The following is a 14,312-nucleotide window of genomic DNA, read 5'->3' as shown; positions in this document are numbered from 1 at the left end:
TTATGTCGACATCCGACAGCAATTTTGAGCATTGTAATAATTGTTAAAGGGTTTCTTTTAATTTTATTGAAAAATAAATATTTTTTAACACGCAAATTTATCTTGATATTATTTTGAAAACAAAATACTATAGAATATTTTAAATAATTTGGTTGGCTTCTAAAAAATGTCATACTTGTTTTCTTAATTGATGCAAGAAAATGCAAATGAATTTAAAATATTAATTATAAAGCAACAATGGTCTTATATTGGAAAAAATAAGAGTGTTGGACGAGACCAATTTTCGGTCAGGCCCAAGTAATTGTAAACATTTCCTAATTTGCTTGACAAATTCATTAAAAGAGAAATTAAAAATTTCAAGCTTAATTAAAGATAAGAAGCCAGCCAATATATAACTAGTTGTGTAAAAATAATCAATTTTTGCACTTCAGCATAATAGTTATGGATAAATATTAAATTTTGATTGAATATCATTCGATGAAGAAAGTATGTAAAATATTTGGTAATAATTTAAATCCAATAACCAGACTTAATGGGAATTCATTTTAACATGATAATAATAATCTCTGATGTCTGATGTAGAAAAAGCTTAATTTAAATACTTAAAAGGCCACCTTAAAGTGCATTCTCTGTTCCATTAAATCTTTCAATATTTAAAATTGAAAAAGAAATTAGATTAGTGTACGTGGCACAAGGCAAAAATGGAGCAACTAGGGTTCTTGTTCGGACCAAACGTTTTTAATTGGTTAGATTTGCTCTTAATTTTTCAGGGTGGAGCCGTTTGAGTTGATAGTGAGAAGAGAAGTTTGAAAGCAAAGAGTGTCTCGGCTACATACATGATGATGGCGTTTTCTTTTCTTCTCCAAGCGATGAGCATACTTGGCGCCTGAATTCTCTTCTTTGGAGGAGATTCGTCTTTCGAGTCGCCCAAGCTGAAGTCAACCATCTAAGGCGGCTAATCCTCAAGCTCTTCAGTTGTCACTCAACTCTATAAAAAGCCATAAAAAAATTAATATCAAGATATTAATCTTTAATAAATAAAATTTTAGTTGCAAAATAGTAAATTTTCATATTTGATGGATTCCTAAAAAATGTGTTATCTTAATGATTATTATATAAATTACCAGCTCCATCAGCAGTGTTTCCATCAGCTGCAGGTTCTGCCGCTTCTTTATGGGGGGGCAAGATTTCCCCAAGCGGAATAACCGCAGTACTCATATTTTGATTTCAATTTTTATTTTTTTTTTTTAATAAAATAAATTATATTTCCAAATAAAATCTTTTTCTATCAGGAAGTGAAGAGATTGATAAATTCACTGGTACATTACATTAAGAATTTATTACGTGTGGAAGTAAGTAAAATGAAATAGCTGTTAGCTTTTCGAATGAGATACAATAAAATGCGTTTGCAAGCTGTGTGCTGGGTTGGCGATCTCTCGGAATGATCTGGAAGAATCAGCTTCTTATCGTCCTTCAACTAAAACAGGCAAACCATCAGCAAATTGCAAAAAAAAAGGCAAACTTTGCAACTTACTGTAAGAAGAGAGATCAATCTCGTCAGGGAGCTCGGTAATGTTGACGTCGAATCTGTCCTGCACGTCGTTGAGGATTTTGGCGTCATTTTCGTCACTCACAAAGGTGATCGCAAGACCCTGTAAATCAAATGGATTAAAAATGGGTCACAATCAAAATGAAGAAAGTTTACAAACCTTGGTGCCGAAACGTCCTGCACGAGCAACACGATGCAAGTAGGTGTCGGAGTCTTCGGGCATGTCGTAATTGAATACGATGTTAACTCTTTCAATATCCATGCCTCGGCCAAACAGATTGGTTGCAACCAGAATTCTCTGCAATTTAAAATTCATGTTAAATTGGTTCATAAATTTCATTTCTGGATATTTCAAAACCAAGAAAATTATATGAAAAGAGATACAATTTATTAATAAATAATAAAGGTTAATGCCAAGATTTTGAAGCTAATCTTGATTTTATCTATAATTTTTTTTTTCTTTAATAATACTTCAGATATTAATTTGAATTTGTGTTCAATTAATTTCATTTCTGGAAATTTATTTACCAACAAAATTAGAAAAAAATAAGGAAATTAAGGATAACTCTGGAATTTGGAACTAATCTTGATTTAATCTAAAATTTCTTCAGTGTTTAAGAAAGTTTCTGAAAATAAACTAATTTCTCAAAATTCTCACCTTCTGGAAATCTTTGAACTGTTGGTACCTGGAGAGACGTTCCTCCTGAGTCATCCCTCGATGGATGGCAATGGCGGGGAAGTTTTGCTCGGTGAGCAGCTGAGCAAGGGCCATACACCTTTGCACAGACTTGACGAAAATGACCACCTAACCAAACCAAAAACTTTTTACTCCTGTTTGATTATCCCAAGACTGTTGTATTACCTGGTTGAACTCGAGAATGTCCAACAGCTCGAACAGCTTCTTGTTCTTCTCATTCTCCTTGAGCTTGACATAGTGCTGCTGCAGACCGTGCAGGGTCAGTTTGGCCTCGTCGTTGACGTAAACTTCCATCGGCTGAAAAAATTCATTGTCAGTCCAAAGAAAACATACCGACAGTCCGATCAGTTAGATTAACATGGGCCTGGTGGGTCGAGCATCAATCAAAGGTATATTTCACCCTCTCTCTACCTAATGGGAAGTTGCCTCAGCTCGCAAGTGGCTGTGACATCGGCTCTCAGCAAAAAGATCCAAGTGAATGTGATATGATTTACGGCGCGAACTTTCGAAATCCCACCCCAAAATCTTCGCTCTTCGTCTTGCTCTTCTCTCTTCTCCTCTTCTTAGCTGATGACCCACCCCGAATGTGCCCTCAGAAGCCCCCGGCAACTTACTCGCAACGACGAATAATTCGGACAAGAGATTGGATTGTCAGGTTGGGAATTTGAGGATAGTTTGGGATTTGACTTTAAAACTGGAGTCTTGAAACGCGCGGCCCGTATTGATCCACTTGGACTTGCATAATTTAATAGGGAAATGCAGCGGAGCTCGTTAAATTCATCCCCCACGCATAGATAAAGGTAGGCGTATTACGTCTTGCATGAACTTCTTGCAGACGGGTCGGATTTCTTTGCTCAGGGTGGCGCTGAACATCATGACTTGTTTCTCATGGGGAGAGGCGCGGAAAATGTCTTGGATGTCGCGTCTCATGTCTGCAAAAAAGCAAATTGTAATTAATTCATCCTTAAATTGGTTATTTATAAAGTCCAAAGCTGGTAATTTTGATTGCTCTTACTTCTGAAAGGTCACTTAATTTTTTTTTTTCATGTTAAATTACAATGTGAAAATTCCAAAATGTTGCGTCGAAAACAAGAGAAAACCTATTTCAAGAAAGTTGTTCGAGAAAATAAAAGAGATTACATTATTTTCGTCATTTAGTCAAAAAAACTTGTTTTTTGTCATTGGTAGCACTGAGAAAATAGGCAAAATCAGCGCAGTGCCATCAATGACCAAAAGCTTGACTTTTTCTAACCAAACTGACAAAAAATTCTCATATATTTTGAACAAATTTCTTGAAATAGGTTTAGTTATGATTTTTAAAAGGTAAAATTCAAATAGGCAACTTTTCAGGAAGAAAAAGAGCAATAAAAATGCCCAGAGTTAAATTTTTTAAGTCTTACCAAGTTGCTCCAGCATTTTGTCGCACTCGTCGAGAATGAAATACTTGAGGTTTTTCAGGTTCAACTTCTTGGACCGCACAAGGGCCAGAATTCGGCCGGGCGTACCAACTACGATGTGAGGGCAGTTGCTTTTCAGAACTTCCTCATCTTTCTGGATCGGCAACCCACCAAAGAACACGTTGACCTATTCAAATAAGTGGTGAGAAAAAGATTCAGATTTTAATTTAAAACTGGTACCTTGACGTTGGGCATGTACTTGGAGAATCTTTCGTACTCCTTGCTAATCTGGAAGGCCAACTCGCGCGTGTGGCACATGACCAGGCCGTAGACAACATTCTCAGTGGGCTCGAGCTGCTGCAGAGTGGCCAACACGAAGACGGCAGTTTTGCCCATGCCAGATTTTGCCTGGCAAAGAACGTCCATGCCAAGCACGGCCTGTGGGATGCACTCGTGTTGCACTGAAAGATTTAATAAATTAGAAAATTACTTTATAATTTACATACAAAATAAAGGTTTTTGAAATTAATTCTAAATTTACGTACCTTCGGAGGGATGTTCGAAGCCGCAGTCGGCGATGGCTCTGAGGATTTCGGGCTTCAAAAGGAAGTCCCTGAAGCCGGAGCTGTGGATGGACACGTAGGTGCCCTTGACCTCTTTCTTGGCGGTGCCGTCGGTCGCCTCAGCGAGAGCGGTTTCGGTCTGCTCCTCATCTTCATAATCGAGAAGGTCCTCGTTGTCTGCCATTTTTGTTCTGGAACGAGAACGAGCACGGAAATGTTAAAAAAAAAAACAGGATAGACTTTGAAACACTGGCAAAAGAAACGCTAAAAATTGTTTGCACAAGGTTATGCAAAAGTATTGAGAAGCGTTTATCATTACGTGGATGGCAAATACATAAACAGGAGGAAAAGCGAAGCATGTTTCGTGGCTGGTGCAGAAGGCGAAATTCGAACCCACTAATTTTGGCCTAAACAAAGGAGGAAACCATCGTTTCTCGGCAAATTTGAGTTGAAAAATTCAATACGCATCATAATAGAGGACTCAGAACTGCGAAAAGTGTGTACTTACATTGATTTTTGCGAATTAAAGCGGGTTCAAAGAGCTGAAAAGTCTCACTCGACTGATTGCGACGCTGAAATATGGCGGCAAACCGGAAGAACCACCGACCAAGTCAAACGTGATAAAATGTTATAAAACTGATGGAAATCGTTCGTATATTAATTTTATCACATCAAATATTGTTTAAATATAATTTTCATGAAAATATTCAGACGAATCCGATTGTTATTCGAGGCATTAAACAAAATGAGAAGAGTTTTGACTGCCGCAGTTGAAGAGCCATGTTTGACCGAGTCGGACCGAGTATTCTGGAACTGGAAGGGTCTGCCCTCTATCGAGAGATTTACAAAGCTTGTGAGCTCTTTTGACGGCGCTAAATCGAAAGCACATTACATTGAATATTATGAATTGATGAGCAAATAATTATGTTTATTTCAAAAATTTATTTTTAAAATACGAATCTAACGATTTTCAACTATAAAAAACGAGTGATGGAAGAAGTTTAGAATGTATTATTTCTTTCGCCTTGCCTTCTCATATTTAATTGAATAGTGATGAGTCCTTGCGCGAAATTTATATATAGTAGGAATTAAAATAAAAAATAAAAAAACACACACACATACTTTATTTAATAACAATAACATCACAAAGCATTGAGGCAGATCCTGTAATTTCCACTATTTATTCAGAGTTTGAGATTGTTTAAGGCAGTGAAGTTTTTGAACGAAAATATTTAATTTTTTTAATTCATTGATCCACACCAACATAAATAAAACAAACCTATTTTAATGTTATCGGAAATATTGAAAATCCAAAAAAAGATAAAAGAAGAAATCACCTGCATTTTTGAGGAATTTATTTATTGCTCCCTTTATTTGTATTTATTGCCTGTGCCAAAGTGAGGGGTGCGATGTACTCGGGGACACTTATTTGCTTGCAGGCGCCTTTCTCTGCTTCACTCTCTCTCGAACTGTGACACTTGTCCCTGCCGGAGGCGATGGCGAAAATCGTGCCCGTTTCCCCGCTGATTGATGAGTTTAATTGGCGCCCCCATTTGCGCGCTGCGAACCGCGTCGGCGGCAAATTGCTCTTCTGGGGTGGAATCGGCGGCGACGGGATTAAACCCAATATCTCTTGGTTTTATAAGCACCCTGTCTCCCTATAGCTCGCTTAAAACACACACACACACACACACGCTCGTGTAATGTGGACGGACATCGCAATCAGGGTGTGCCTTTTGTCGTCTGACAGTTAATCCGTCACTCCACGCAGCAGCTCTTTCACGGTTCGCCAAGCTCGTTCCCTTTTTTCCTTCTTCAGCACTTACAGGTCTGTCACAGTTGTAAAAACCTAGATGGACATTTTACTGATAAGAAGTAGTGATAAAAAAATAAAATTTTCTTTTTAGCAATAAAAATAATTTATAAAGAAGTGTCTTCAAAAAGAAAAAATTTTGCAGTCGATAGTTTTTCTTTAATTTCTGCCATCAGGCTAAACAATTATTAATACTGATAGTTGTCTTTTTAAAAAAATTTAATTTTTATTAAATTATTATTTTCGTTTTATTTAATACAATGCAGAAAATTAATTCAGCCGAAATGCTTTGCATGATGCTACAAAATTTGCTTCTCTCCCCCTCTTCTTTTTACTCTTTTGGTGAAATTAAAATTCTGCGGCATTTTGCCGTAATTACAAAAGCCTGGTGTCCGTTCACGTATTTATCGAGTGCCGGCGCGGAACGGGACACCCCAGCATGGTGGACCGTAAATTATTTCACGCCTCAATTTGCATGCGCGCAACCCCCGCATGCGTGAGTGTGTGTGTGTTGTGGGGAATTATTTTCATAAAACTATGCGGCATGGAAATAATTAACCGGAACATGATTTATCCGGCGCGGCGAGGACAGGACCCGCCTCCCCTGCGCGCTGTATTATTATCAACTATGGACGTACACACGGATCCGTGACGTTTTGATTGCCAGCTTTGCAGTTTACATAATCTAGGATTTCCATACATTAGCCACGCCGTAAATCATATTTGCTCGCAATAATCAAAGGTCAAGAAACCTTTGTTAACTGCGGATGACAAATAATAAGGAGTTCAAAAAAATATTTGAAAAAATGACAATTCACAATGATATTTTTAAAAGAGTATGTTTTATAAAAGTTGAAATGTTGATGAGAAACGAATTTTATTAAATTTGACGCCAGTTCCTTTACTTTTGATAAAATTAAATAATATGTAATTTATAATCAGTCTTTTTTTTTTAATTCCGAAAACTTCGAGGCTTTATTCAAATCATAAATACCATGGAATGGCTGCATTTGAGTATGATTTTATTAAAAAAGAATGATATTCAATTAATTTTTTTTAATTAAAAAAAAAACTACAATCATTTTGAACATTGTATTAAATAGAAAAATTATAAATTATGTTTTATCTCAATTAATTTTAAAAATGTTTTGAAATATTAAATGAAAGGCAAATTCATTCGCTGCAAAAGCTTGACTGACAATAAGGAAAGAATTTAGTTTAAAGTGGCGGCTACGCTGGTACTAACGAATTCCAGCACAAAAGCTGCAAATAATTTGCGCTGTCCCTCTCTCCATGCGCTGGGTCTGGCCGGAATAATGGTTATTATACAGATTAAGGCGGAACGTAGCGTTTTGGGCAGGAACGTGCTTTATGTTGTCTGCGCGCAGGCCGAGACGTAATTTCGTATATAAGGTCGGAACCTACCCAAGCTCTGGCTGCTTTAATAAAACAGACACGAGGCGATTTTCCTTGGCGGTAATAAGGCTCTTTAGCCGGCTTATCGCAATCTCTCTCCTGCGCGCGGCGCATCAAAAACGGCAGCCCCGGAAAAAGTGAGAGATGCAAGATTCATAATTAGACTTTCTCGAACAACCCTTTTGTGTTTGCCAGCGAAACTTGTGTGTGTGTTTCTCCGAGCAAATAACTCTGCGGGGATTTGTATAATGCGAACGGGAATGCAATTTCAAAAGAGATAGTATCGCTGCAATTCATTATGTCTGGCCAAGTTGGGACACACAGAAGGCTGAAAGGGTCGCTCACAAATGCCTTGAGTATTTATACGGGATTAATCTCTGTGACGGGACGCGCCTCTCAAACCCTATGGATTAATGTTATACATCTCACCCCGGCATTGTATAAATCGCAATTCCTGGACACGACCTTTTATTGCATTCTTTTTGTTGCAATAAATTCTTGCTGCAGAAATTTCCCGGTGATTTGCTTTATAGGGGGGATTGCAATTCATCAAGTTTGCAATAAGACGACACAATAGTATGGTGAGGGGACAAAATCAGCCAATGCATCGATAATCAAAATTGGAATGAAACTTAAAATCGTCTTGTTAAGTTTGTTAAAATTTTGAAAATAGTTAAAAAGGAATTTAAAAATCTGAATTTATATTCTTTTAAACGCAATAACCATTGTGATAGAGTTTTAAAATAAACCTCTTTAATGATAAAAGGAATAAAACATCAAAAAATAAAGACTGTTAAAATGGAAGTTCTGGAAGGTCTCCTCAATTTTTTGTAATTCACTCCAAAAATATTTTGGTTACTTGCAAATTTCATCATTGTGATTCAGAATTTTGCATAATTTAATGCGTAACATTGTTAATTTTTTACAATATTTAATAGCAAATTTCATTGGTAGTTTCAAGAAAATATTTTTTTTTGTATTTTCTATCTGAAAAGTGCGGGTTTTTTTTGTGTGGAGTTGTATCGTGTTTACATTGATAAGTGAATTCCAGTTTCTCAGCAGTTTCTGTTTTAATTTTATACAATTTTTCAAAAGAAATCTGACACGTGAATTCAGACGCTGGAGTAAGAAAACCAATGCCTGGAAAATGAATTGAGTCCAAAATTTATCCTTTCTTTATTTGTATAATCTTATTTTGTTTCCAAAAATTTAATAGTGTGTTGCGGTTTGTCTTGATTTTTAAGTTTCAAAAAGGAAAATTAATTTTTTTGGGAACACATATCGTAGTTTGTTTAAAAAATAATTAAGATTTCCAATTGAAAGTTGAAATTTTTATTTGTTTTCTGAGCAATGCTTTTCTCGTTCAGTTTCTGAATCCACGTAATTTTCTTTTGAAATATATTATTTTTTAAATTACTTCTGTTTTAATTGAAAAGCCTTGGCATTACCTTCCACTCAGAGCATTGCTCGAAGCGCCCTAGAATCTAGAAAATAAACTTTAAAATTAAGTGCAGGAGACGCCTCATCACATGATTTAACTTCGCGCAAGCTAAATTTTTTTCGTTCGCACTTTTTTTTCCGCAGAATTTTGAATTTATTAAAAATTTAGAATTCAGTCAGAAGTCAGAGCATTGCTTGAAGCACCTTTAAATCTAGAAAATAAGCTTTAAAATTAAGTGCAGGAGACGCCTCAACACATGATTGAACTTCGCGCAAGCTGATTTTTTTTGTTTCGCACTTTTTTTCCGCAGATTTTTGAATTTATTAAAAATTAAGAATTCAGTCAGAGCTCAGAGCATTGCTCGAAGCGCCCTAAAATCTAGAAAATAAGCTTTAAAATTAAGTGCAGGAGACGCCTCAACACATGATTTTACTTCGCAAAAGCTAATTTTTTTTGTTTCGCACTTTTTTTCCGCAGATTTTTGAATTTATTAAAAATTTAGAATTCAGTCAGAGCTCAGAGCATTGCTCGAAGCGCCCTAGAATCTAGAAAATAAGCTTTAAAATCAAGTGCAGGAGACGCCTCAACACATGATTGAACTTCGCGCAAGTTGAATTTTTTTGTTTCGCACTTTTTTTCCGCAGAATTTTGAATTTATTAAAAATTTAGAATTCAGTCAGAGCTCAGAGCATTGCTCGAAGCACCTTTAAATCTAGAAAATAAGCTTTAAAATTAAGTGCAGGAGACGCCTCAACACATGATTGAACTTCGCGCAAGTTGAATTTTTTTGTTTCGCACTTTTTTTCCGCAGATTTTTGAATTTATTAAAAATTAAGAATTCAGTCAGAGCTCAGAGCATTGCTCGAAGCACCTTTAAATCTAGAAAATAAGCTTTAAAATTAAGTGCAGGAGACGCCTCAACACATGATTGAACTTCGCGCAAGCTGAATTTTTTTGTTTCACACTTTTTTTCCGCAGATTTTTGAATTTATTAAAAATTTAGAATTCAGTCAGAGCTCAGAGCATTGCTCGAAGCACCTTTAAATCTAGAAAATAAGCTTTAAAATTAAGTGCAGGAGACGCCTCAACACATGATTGAACTTCGCGCAAGTTGAATTTTTTTGTTTCGCACTTTTTTTCCGCAGATTTTTGAATTTATTAAAAATTAAGAATTCAGTCAGAGCTCAGAGCATTGCTTGAAGCACCTTTAAATCTAGAAAATAAGCTTTAAAATTAAGTGCAGGAGACGCCTCAACACATGATTGAACTTCGCGCAAGCTGAATTTTTTTGTTTCGCACTTTTTTTTCCGCAGAATTTTGAATTTATTAAAAATTTAGAATTCAGTCAGAGCTCAGAGCATTGCTCGAAGCGGCCTAGAATCTAGAAAATAAGCTTTAAAATTAAGTGCAGGAGACGCCTCAACACATGATTGAACTTCGCGCAAGTTGAATTTTTTTGTTTCGCACTTTTTTTCCGCAGATTTTTGAATTTATTAAAAATTAATGTTATGTTGGTGACTACTGTATATATTGTACCGTTGGTAACACTGTAATAAAGGTCAGAATTATCTTGGAACCCGAACCGACCGGACGTGTTATTCCGTTCTCCGCACTCTACAAGCGGCCAGAGGCCGCCAGGGCCGGCAAGTGGCCGCCCTTGTAACACCTCAAAAACAGGCCACCTCCAGACGTAACAAATGGCGACGAGGAAAAACTAATTTCGGTGAAGGAGGAAGAGGTGAGCGGAGCGAGAAAAGTGCGAGAACGGCGACCACGTGCAGCGTGTGGTGATTCCCCAAAATTTGGCTTGGGTTGGTGTCCGGAGGCGGACCTGTCCGGCACCAAAAGAGACCTCGAAGGAGCCAACGAAGAGTTTCCGGCGGGAGGAAAGTCGGGCAAGAAGAAATTCTCCGCGTGAGGCTGCGAAAAGCCGGGCGTTACATCAGCCATAAACGAGGTGAGCGTCAGCAGACATTTTCAAGTCGAGGCGGCCAGCCGGCCAAGTGTGAAAGTCGGTTCGGCCAGAGATACGAGATACGATCAAGAGACCCGCGGCCCAGAGTGTTTGCGAGCGAATTCGCAGCGGCAAGAGAAGGGTGAGCAGAGTCACCTGCCGCAGAGTACGAAGCGTGACAGCCGTTCCTCGGACAAGGGAAGAGGACGGTGTGTGTCGGGGCGTCAGAGAAGGGCGTCGCCGAAAAGGGTCAGAGTGCGACCCAGTGAAGAGCTCTCCCAGGGTGGGAAGCTCACCGTGTTCGTCACCTTCAAGAAAAAGGGCCAGAAGGGAAAGGAGGAAGGAGGAGGACTTGGGCTCGTCATCGTGAGTTCGAGTGGAGAGAGACCACGAGCCAAGTCTTGTCTTCAAGTGCAGAGTCTGCTGAGCGCAAGAAAGAGGAAAGTGAAGGGCAAGTTGAGTCCAGGGAAAACCAGCGGCCACCAGACAGAGGACGTGTGGCGCTGTCGTTCGTACGAGAGAGACGCCAGGAGGAGGCAGCCGCCTTCTCTGGCCAACGTGTGAGTGACTCGGAGGGTGCAACCGCATCCTCGAGCCTTCGACCTGAGTTGAGGGGATCTCCTCAGGGGTCGTTTAAGAAGTGCCAGGCGAACAAGAGCCTGAGGTGAAAATTCCTGAGACGAGGAGGAGAGAAAAAGAAGAAAAGCAGCAACTGGAATTTCAGGCCGTATCCAGATTGCGTGAACATTTTTCGGTGAAAATAAGTTCAGTGAATATTTGAGATTGAGAAGGATTTTAAGAGTTCAGAGTTGAGAAAGTTTAGAGCAAATTTGAAAATTCAAAAGTTGAAAGTAAATTCAAAATTTCAAGTAAATTTCAAAAGTGTAAAATTTGTAGTTCCAATTCAAGAGTGAATTTAAAGTGGTTCACAATTTGCATTTTTGAAACCAAAATCTTGTGCATTAATTTTCACAAAATTGAATTATTGATTGATTGATTGATGGCATGACATCTTCTTAATTGTCTTAAAATAAAATAATTGAGTTTTTATCTTAGGCGGGAGATGTTATGTTGGTGACTACTGTATATATTGTACCGTTGGTAACACTGTAATAAAGGTCAGAATTATCTTGGAACCCGAACCGACCGGACGTGTTATTCCGTTCTCCGCACTCTACAAGCGGCCAGAGGCCGCCAGGGCCGGCAAGTGGCCGCCCTTGTAACACCTCAAAAACAGGCCACCTCCAGACGTAACAATTAAGAATTCAGTCAGAGCTCAGAGCATTGCTCGAAGCACCTTTAAATCTAGAAAATAAGCTTTAAAATTAAGTGCAGGAGACGCCTCAACACATGATTGAACTTCGCGCAAGCTGAATTTTTTTGTTTCACACTTTTTTTCCGCAGATTTTTGAATTTATTAAAAATTTAGAATTCAGTCAGAGCTCAGAGCATTGCTCGAAGCACCTTTAAATCTAGAAAATAAGCTTTAAAATTAAGTGCAGGAGACGCCTCAACACATGATTTAACTTCGCGCAAGCTAAATTTTTTTGTTTCGCACTTTTTTTTCCGCAGAATTTTGAATTTATTAAAAAATTTAGAATTCGGTCAGAGCTCAGAGCATTGCTCGAAGCACCTTTAAATCTAGAAAATAAGCTTTAAAATTAAGTGCAGGAGACGCCTCAACACATGATTGAACTTCGCGCAAGCTGAATTTTTTTGTTTCGCACTTTTTTTCCGCAGATTTTTGAATTTATTAAAAATTAAGAATTCAGTCAGAGCTCAGAGCATTGCTCGAAGCGCCCTAGAATCTAGAAAATAAGCTTTAAAATCAAGTGCAGGAGACGCCTCAACACATGATTGAACTTCGCGCAAGTTGAATTTTTTTGTTTCGCACTTTTTTTCCGCAGATTTTTGAATTTATTAAAAATTAAGAATTCAGTCAGAGCTCAGAGCATTGCTCGAAGCACCTTTAAATCTAGAAAATAAGCTTTAAAATTAAGTGCAGGAGACGCCTCAACACATGATTTAACTTCGCGCAAGCTAATTTTTTTTGTTTCGCACTTTTTTTTCCGCAGAATTTTGAATTTATTAAAAATTTAGAATTCAGTCAGAGCTCAGAGCATTGCTCGAAGCACCTTTAAATCTAGAAAATAAGCTTTAAAATTAAGTGCAGGAGACGCCTCAACACATGATTTAACTTCGCGCAAGCTAAATTTTTTTGTTTCGCACTTTTTTTTCCGCAGAATTTTGAATTTATTAAAAAATTTAGAATTCGGTCAGAGCTCAGAGCATTGCTCGAAGCGCCCTAGAATCTAGAAAATAAGCTTTAAAATCAAGTGCAGGAGACGCCTCAACACATGATTGAACTTCGCGCAAGTTGAATTTTTTTGTTTCGCACTTTTTTTCCGCAGAATTTTGAATTTATTAAAAATTTAGATTTCAGTCAGAGCTCAGAGCATTGCTCGAAGCACCTTTAAATCTAGAAAATAAGCTTTAAAATTAAGTGCAGGAGACGCCTCAACACATGATTTAACTTCGCGCAAGCTAATTTTTTTTGTTTCGCACTTTTTTTTCCGCAGAATTTTGAATTTATTAAAAATTTAGAATTCAGTCAGAGCTCAGAGCATTGCTCGAAGCACCTTTAAATCTAGAAAATAAGCTTTAAAATTAAGTGCAGGAGACGCCTCAACACATGATTTAACTTCGCGCAAGCTAAATTTTTTTGTTTCGCACTTTTTTTTCCGCAGAATTTTGAATTTATTAAAAAATTTAGAATTCAGTCAGAGCTCAGAGCATTGCTCGAAGCGCCCTAGAATCTAGAAAATAAGCTTTAAAATCAAGTGCAGGAGACGCCTCAACACATGATTGAACTTCGCGCAAGTTGAATTTTTTTGTTTCGGACTTTTTTTCCGCAGATTTTTGAATTTATTAAAAATTAAGAATTCAGTCAGAGCTCAGAGCATTGCTCGAAGCACCTTTAAATCTAGAAAATAAGCTTTAAAATTAAGTGCAGGAGACGCCTCAACACATGATTTAACTTCGCGCAAGCTAAATTTTTTTGTTTCGCACTTTTTTTTCCGCAGAATTTTGAATTTATTAAAAAATTTAGAATTCAGTCAGAGCTCAGAGCATTGCTCGAAGCGCCCTAGAATCTAGAAAATAAGCTTTAAAATCAAGTGCAGGAGACGCCTCAACACATGATTGAACTTCGCGCAAGCTGAATTTTTTTGTTTCGCACTTTTTTTCCGCAGATTTTTGAATTTATTAAAAATTAAGAATTCAGTCAGAGCTCAGAGCATTGCTCGAAGCGCCCTAGAATCTAGAAAATAAGCTTTAAAATCAAGTGCAGGAGACGCCTCAACACATGATTGAACTTCGCGCAAGTTGAATTTTTTTGTTTCGCACTTTTTTTCCGCAGATATTTGAATTTATTAAAAATTAAGAATTCAGTCAGAGCTCAGAGCATTGCTCGAAGCACCTTT

General features: G+C 37.6%; 1 protein-coding gene across 1 annotated transcript; it reads right to left on the bottom strand.

The window, feature by feature from the left end:
* Window positions 1-1,320: 1,320 nt before the first annotated feature.
* Window positions 1,321-4,874, bottom strand: LOC132195823 (ATP-dependent RNA helicase WM6). The gene is made up of 10 exons (XM_059618052.1): window positions 4,715-4,874; window positions 4,189-4,397; window positions 3,884-4,104; window positions 3,647-3,830; window positions 3,060-3,178; window positions 2,412-2,543; window positions 2,208-2,354; window positions 1,710-1,847; window positions 1,535-1,652; window positions 1,321-1,477 (listed from the first exon to the last, which is right to left on the bottom strand). Exons 2-10 carry the CDS (start codon window positions 4,388-4,390, stop codon window positions 1,464-1,466), a joined length of 1,275 nt encoding a protein of 424 aa, XP_059474035.1. The 5' UTR covers window positions 4,391-4,397; window positions 4,715-4,874; the 3' UTR covers window positions 1,321-1,463.
* Window positions 4,875-14,312: the final 9,438 nt, after the last annotated feature.

Source organism: Neocloeon triangulifer, unplaced genomic scaffold (genome assembly GCF_031216515.1).
Source record: "Neocloeon triangulifer isolate White Clay Creek 2 clone unplaced genomic scaffold, ASM3121651v1 ptg000011l, whole genome shotgun sequence".
Lineage (NCBI taxonomy): Eukaryota > Metazoa > Arthropoda > Insecta > Ephemeroptera > Baetidae > Neocloeon > Neocloeon triangulifer.
Note: the sequence above shows the minus strand (reverse complement) of the source record. Positions and strands in the feature narration are given on the sequence as shown.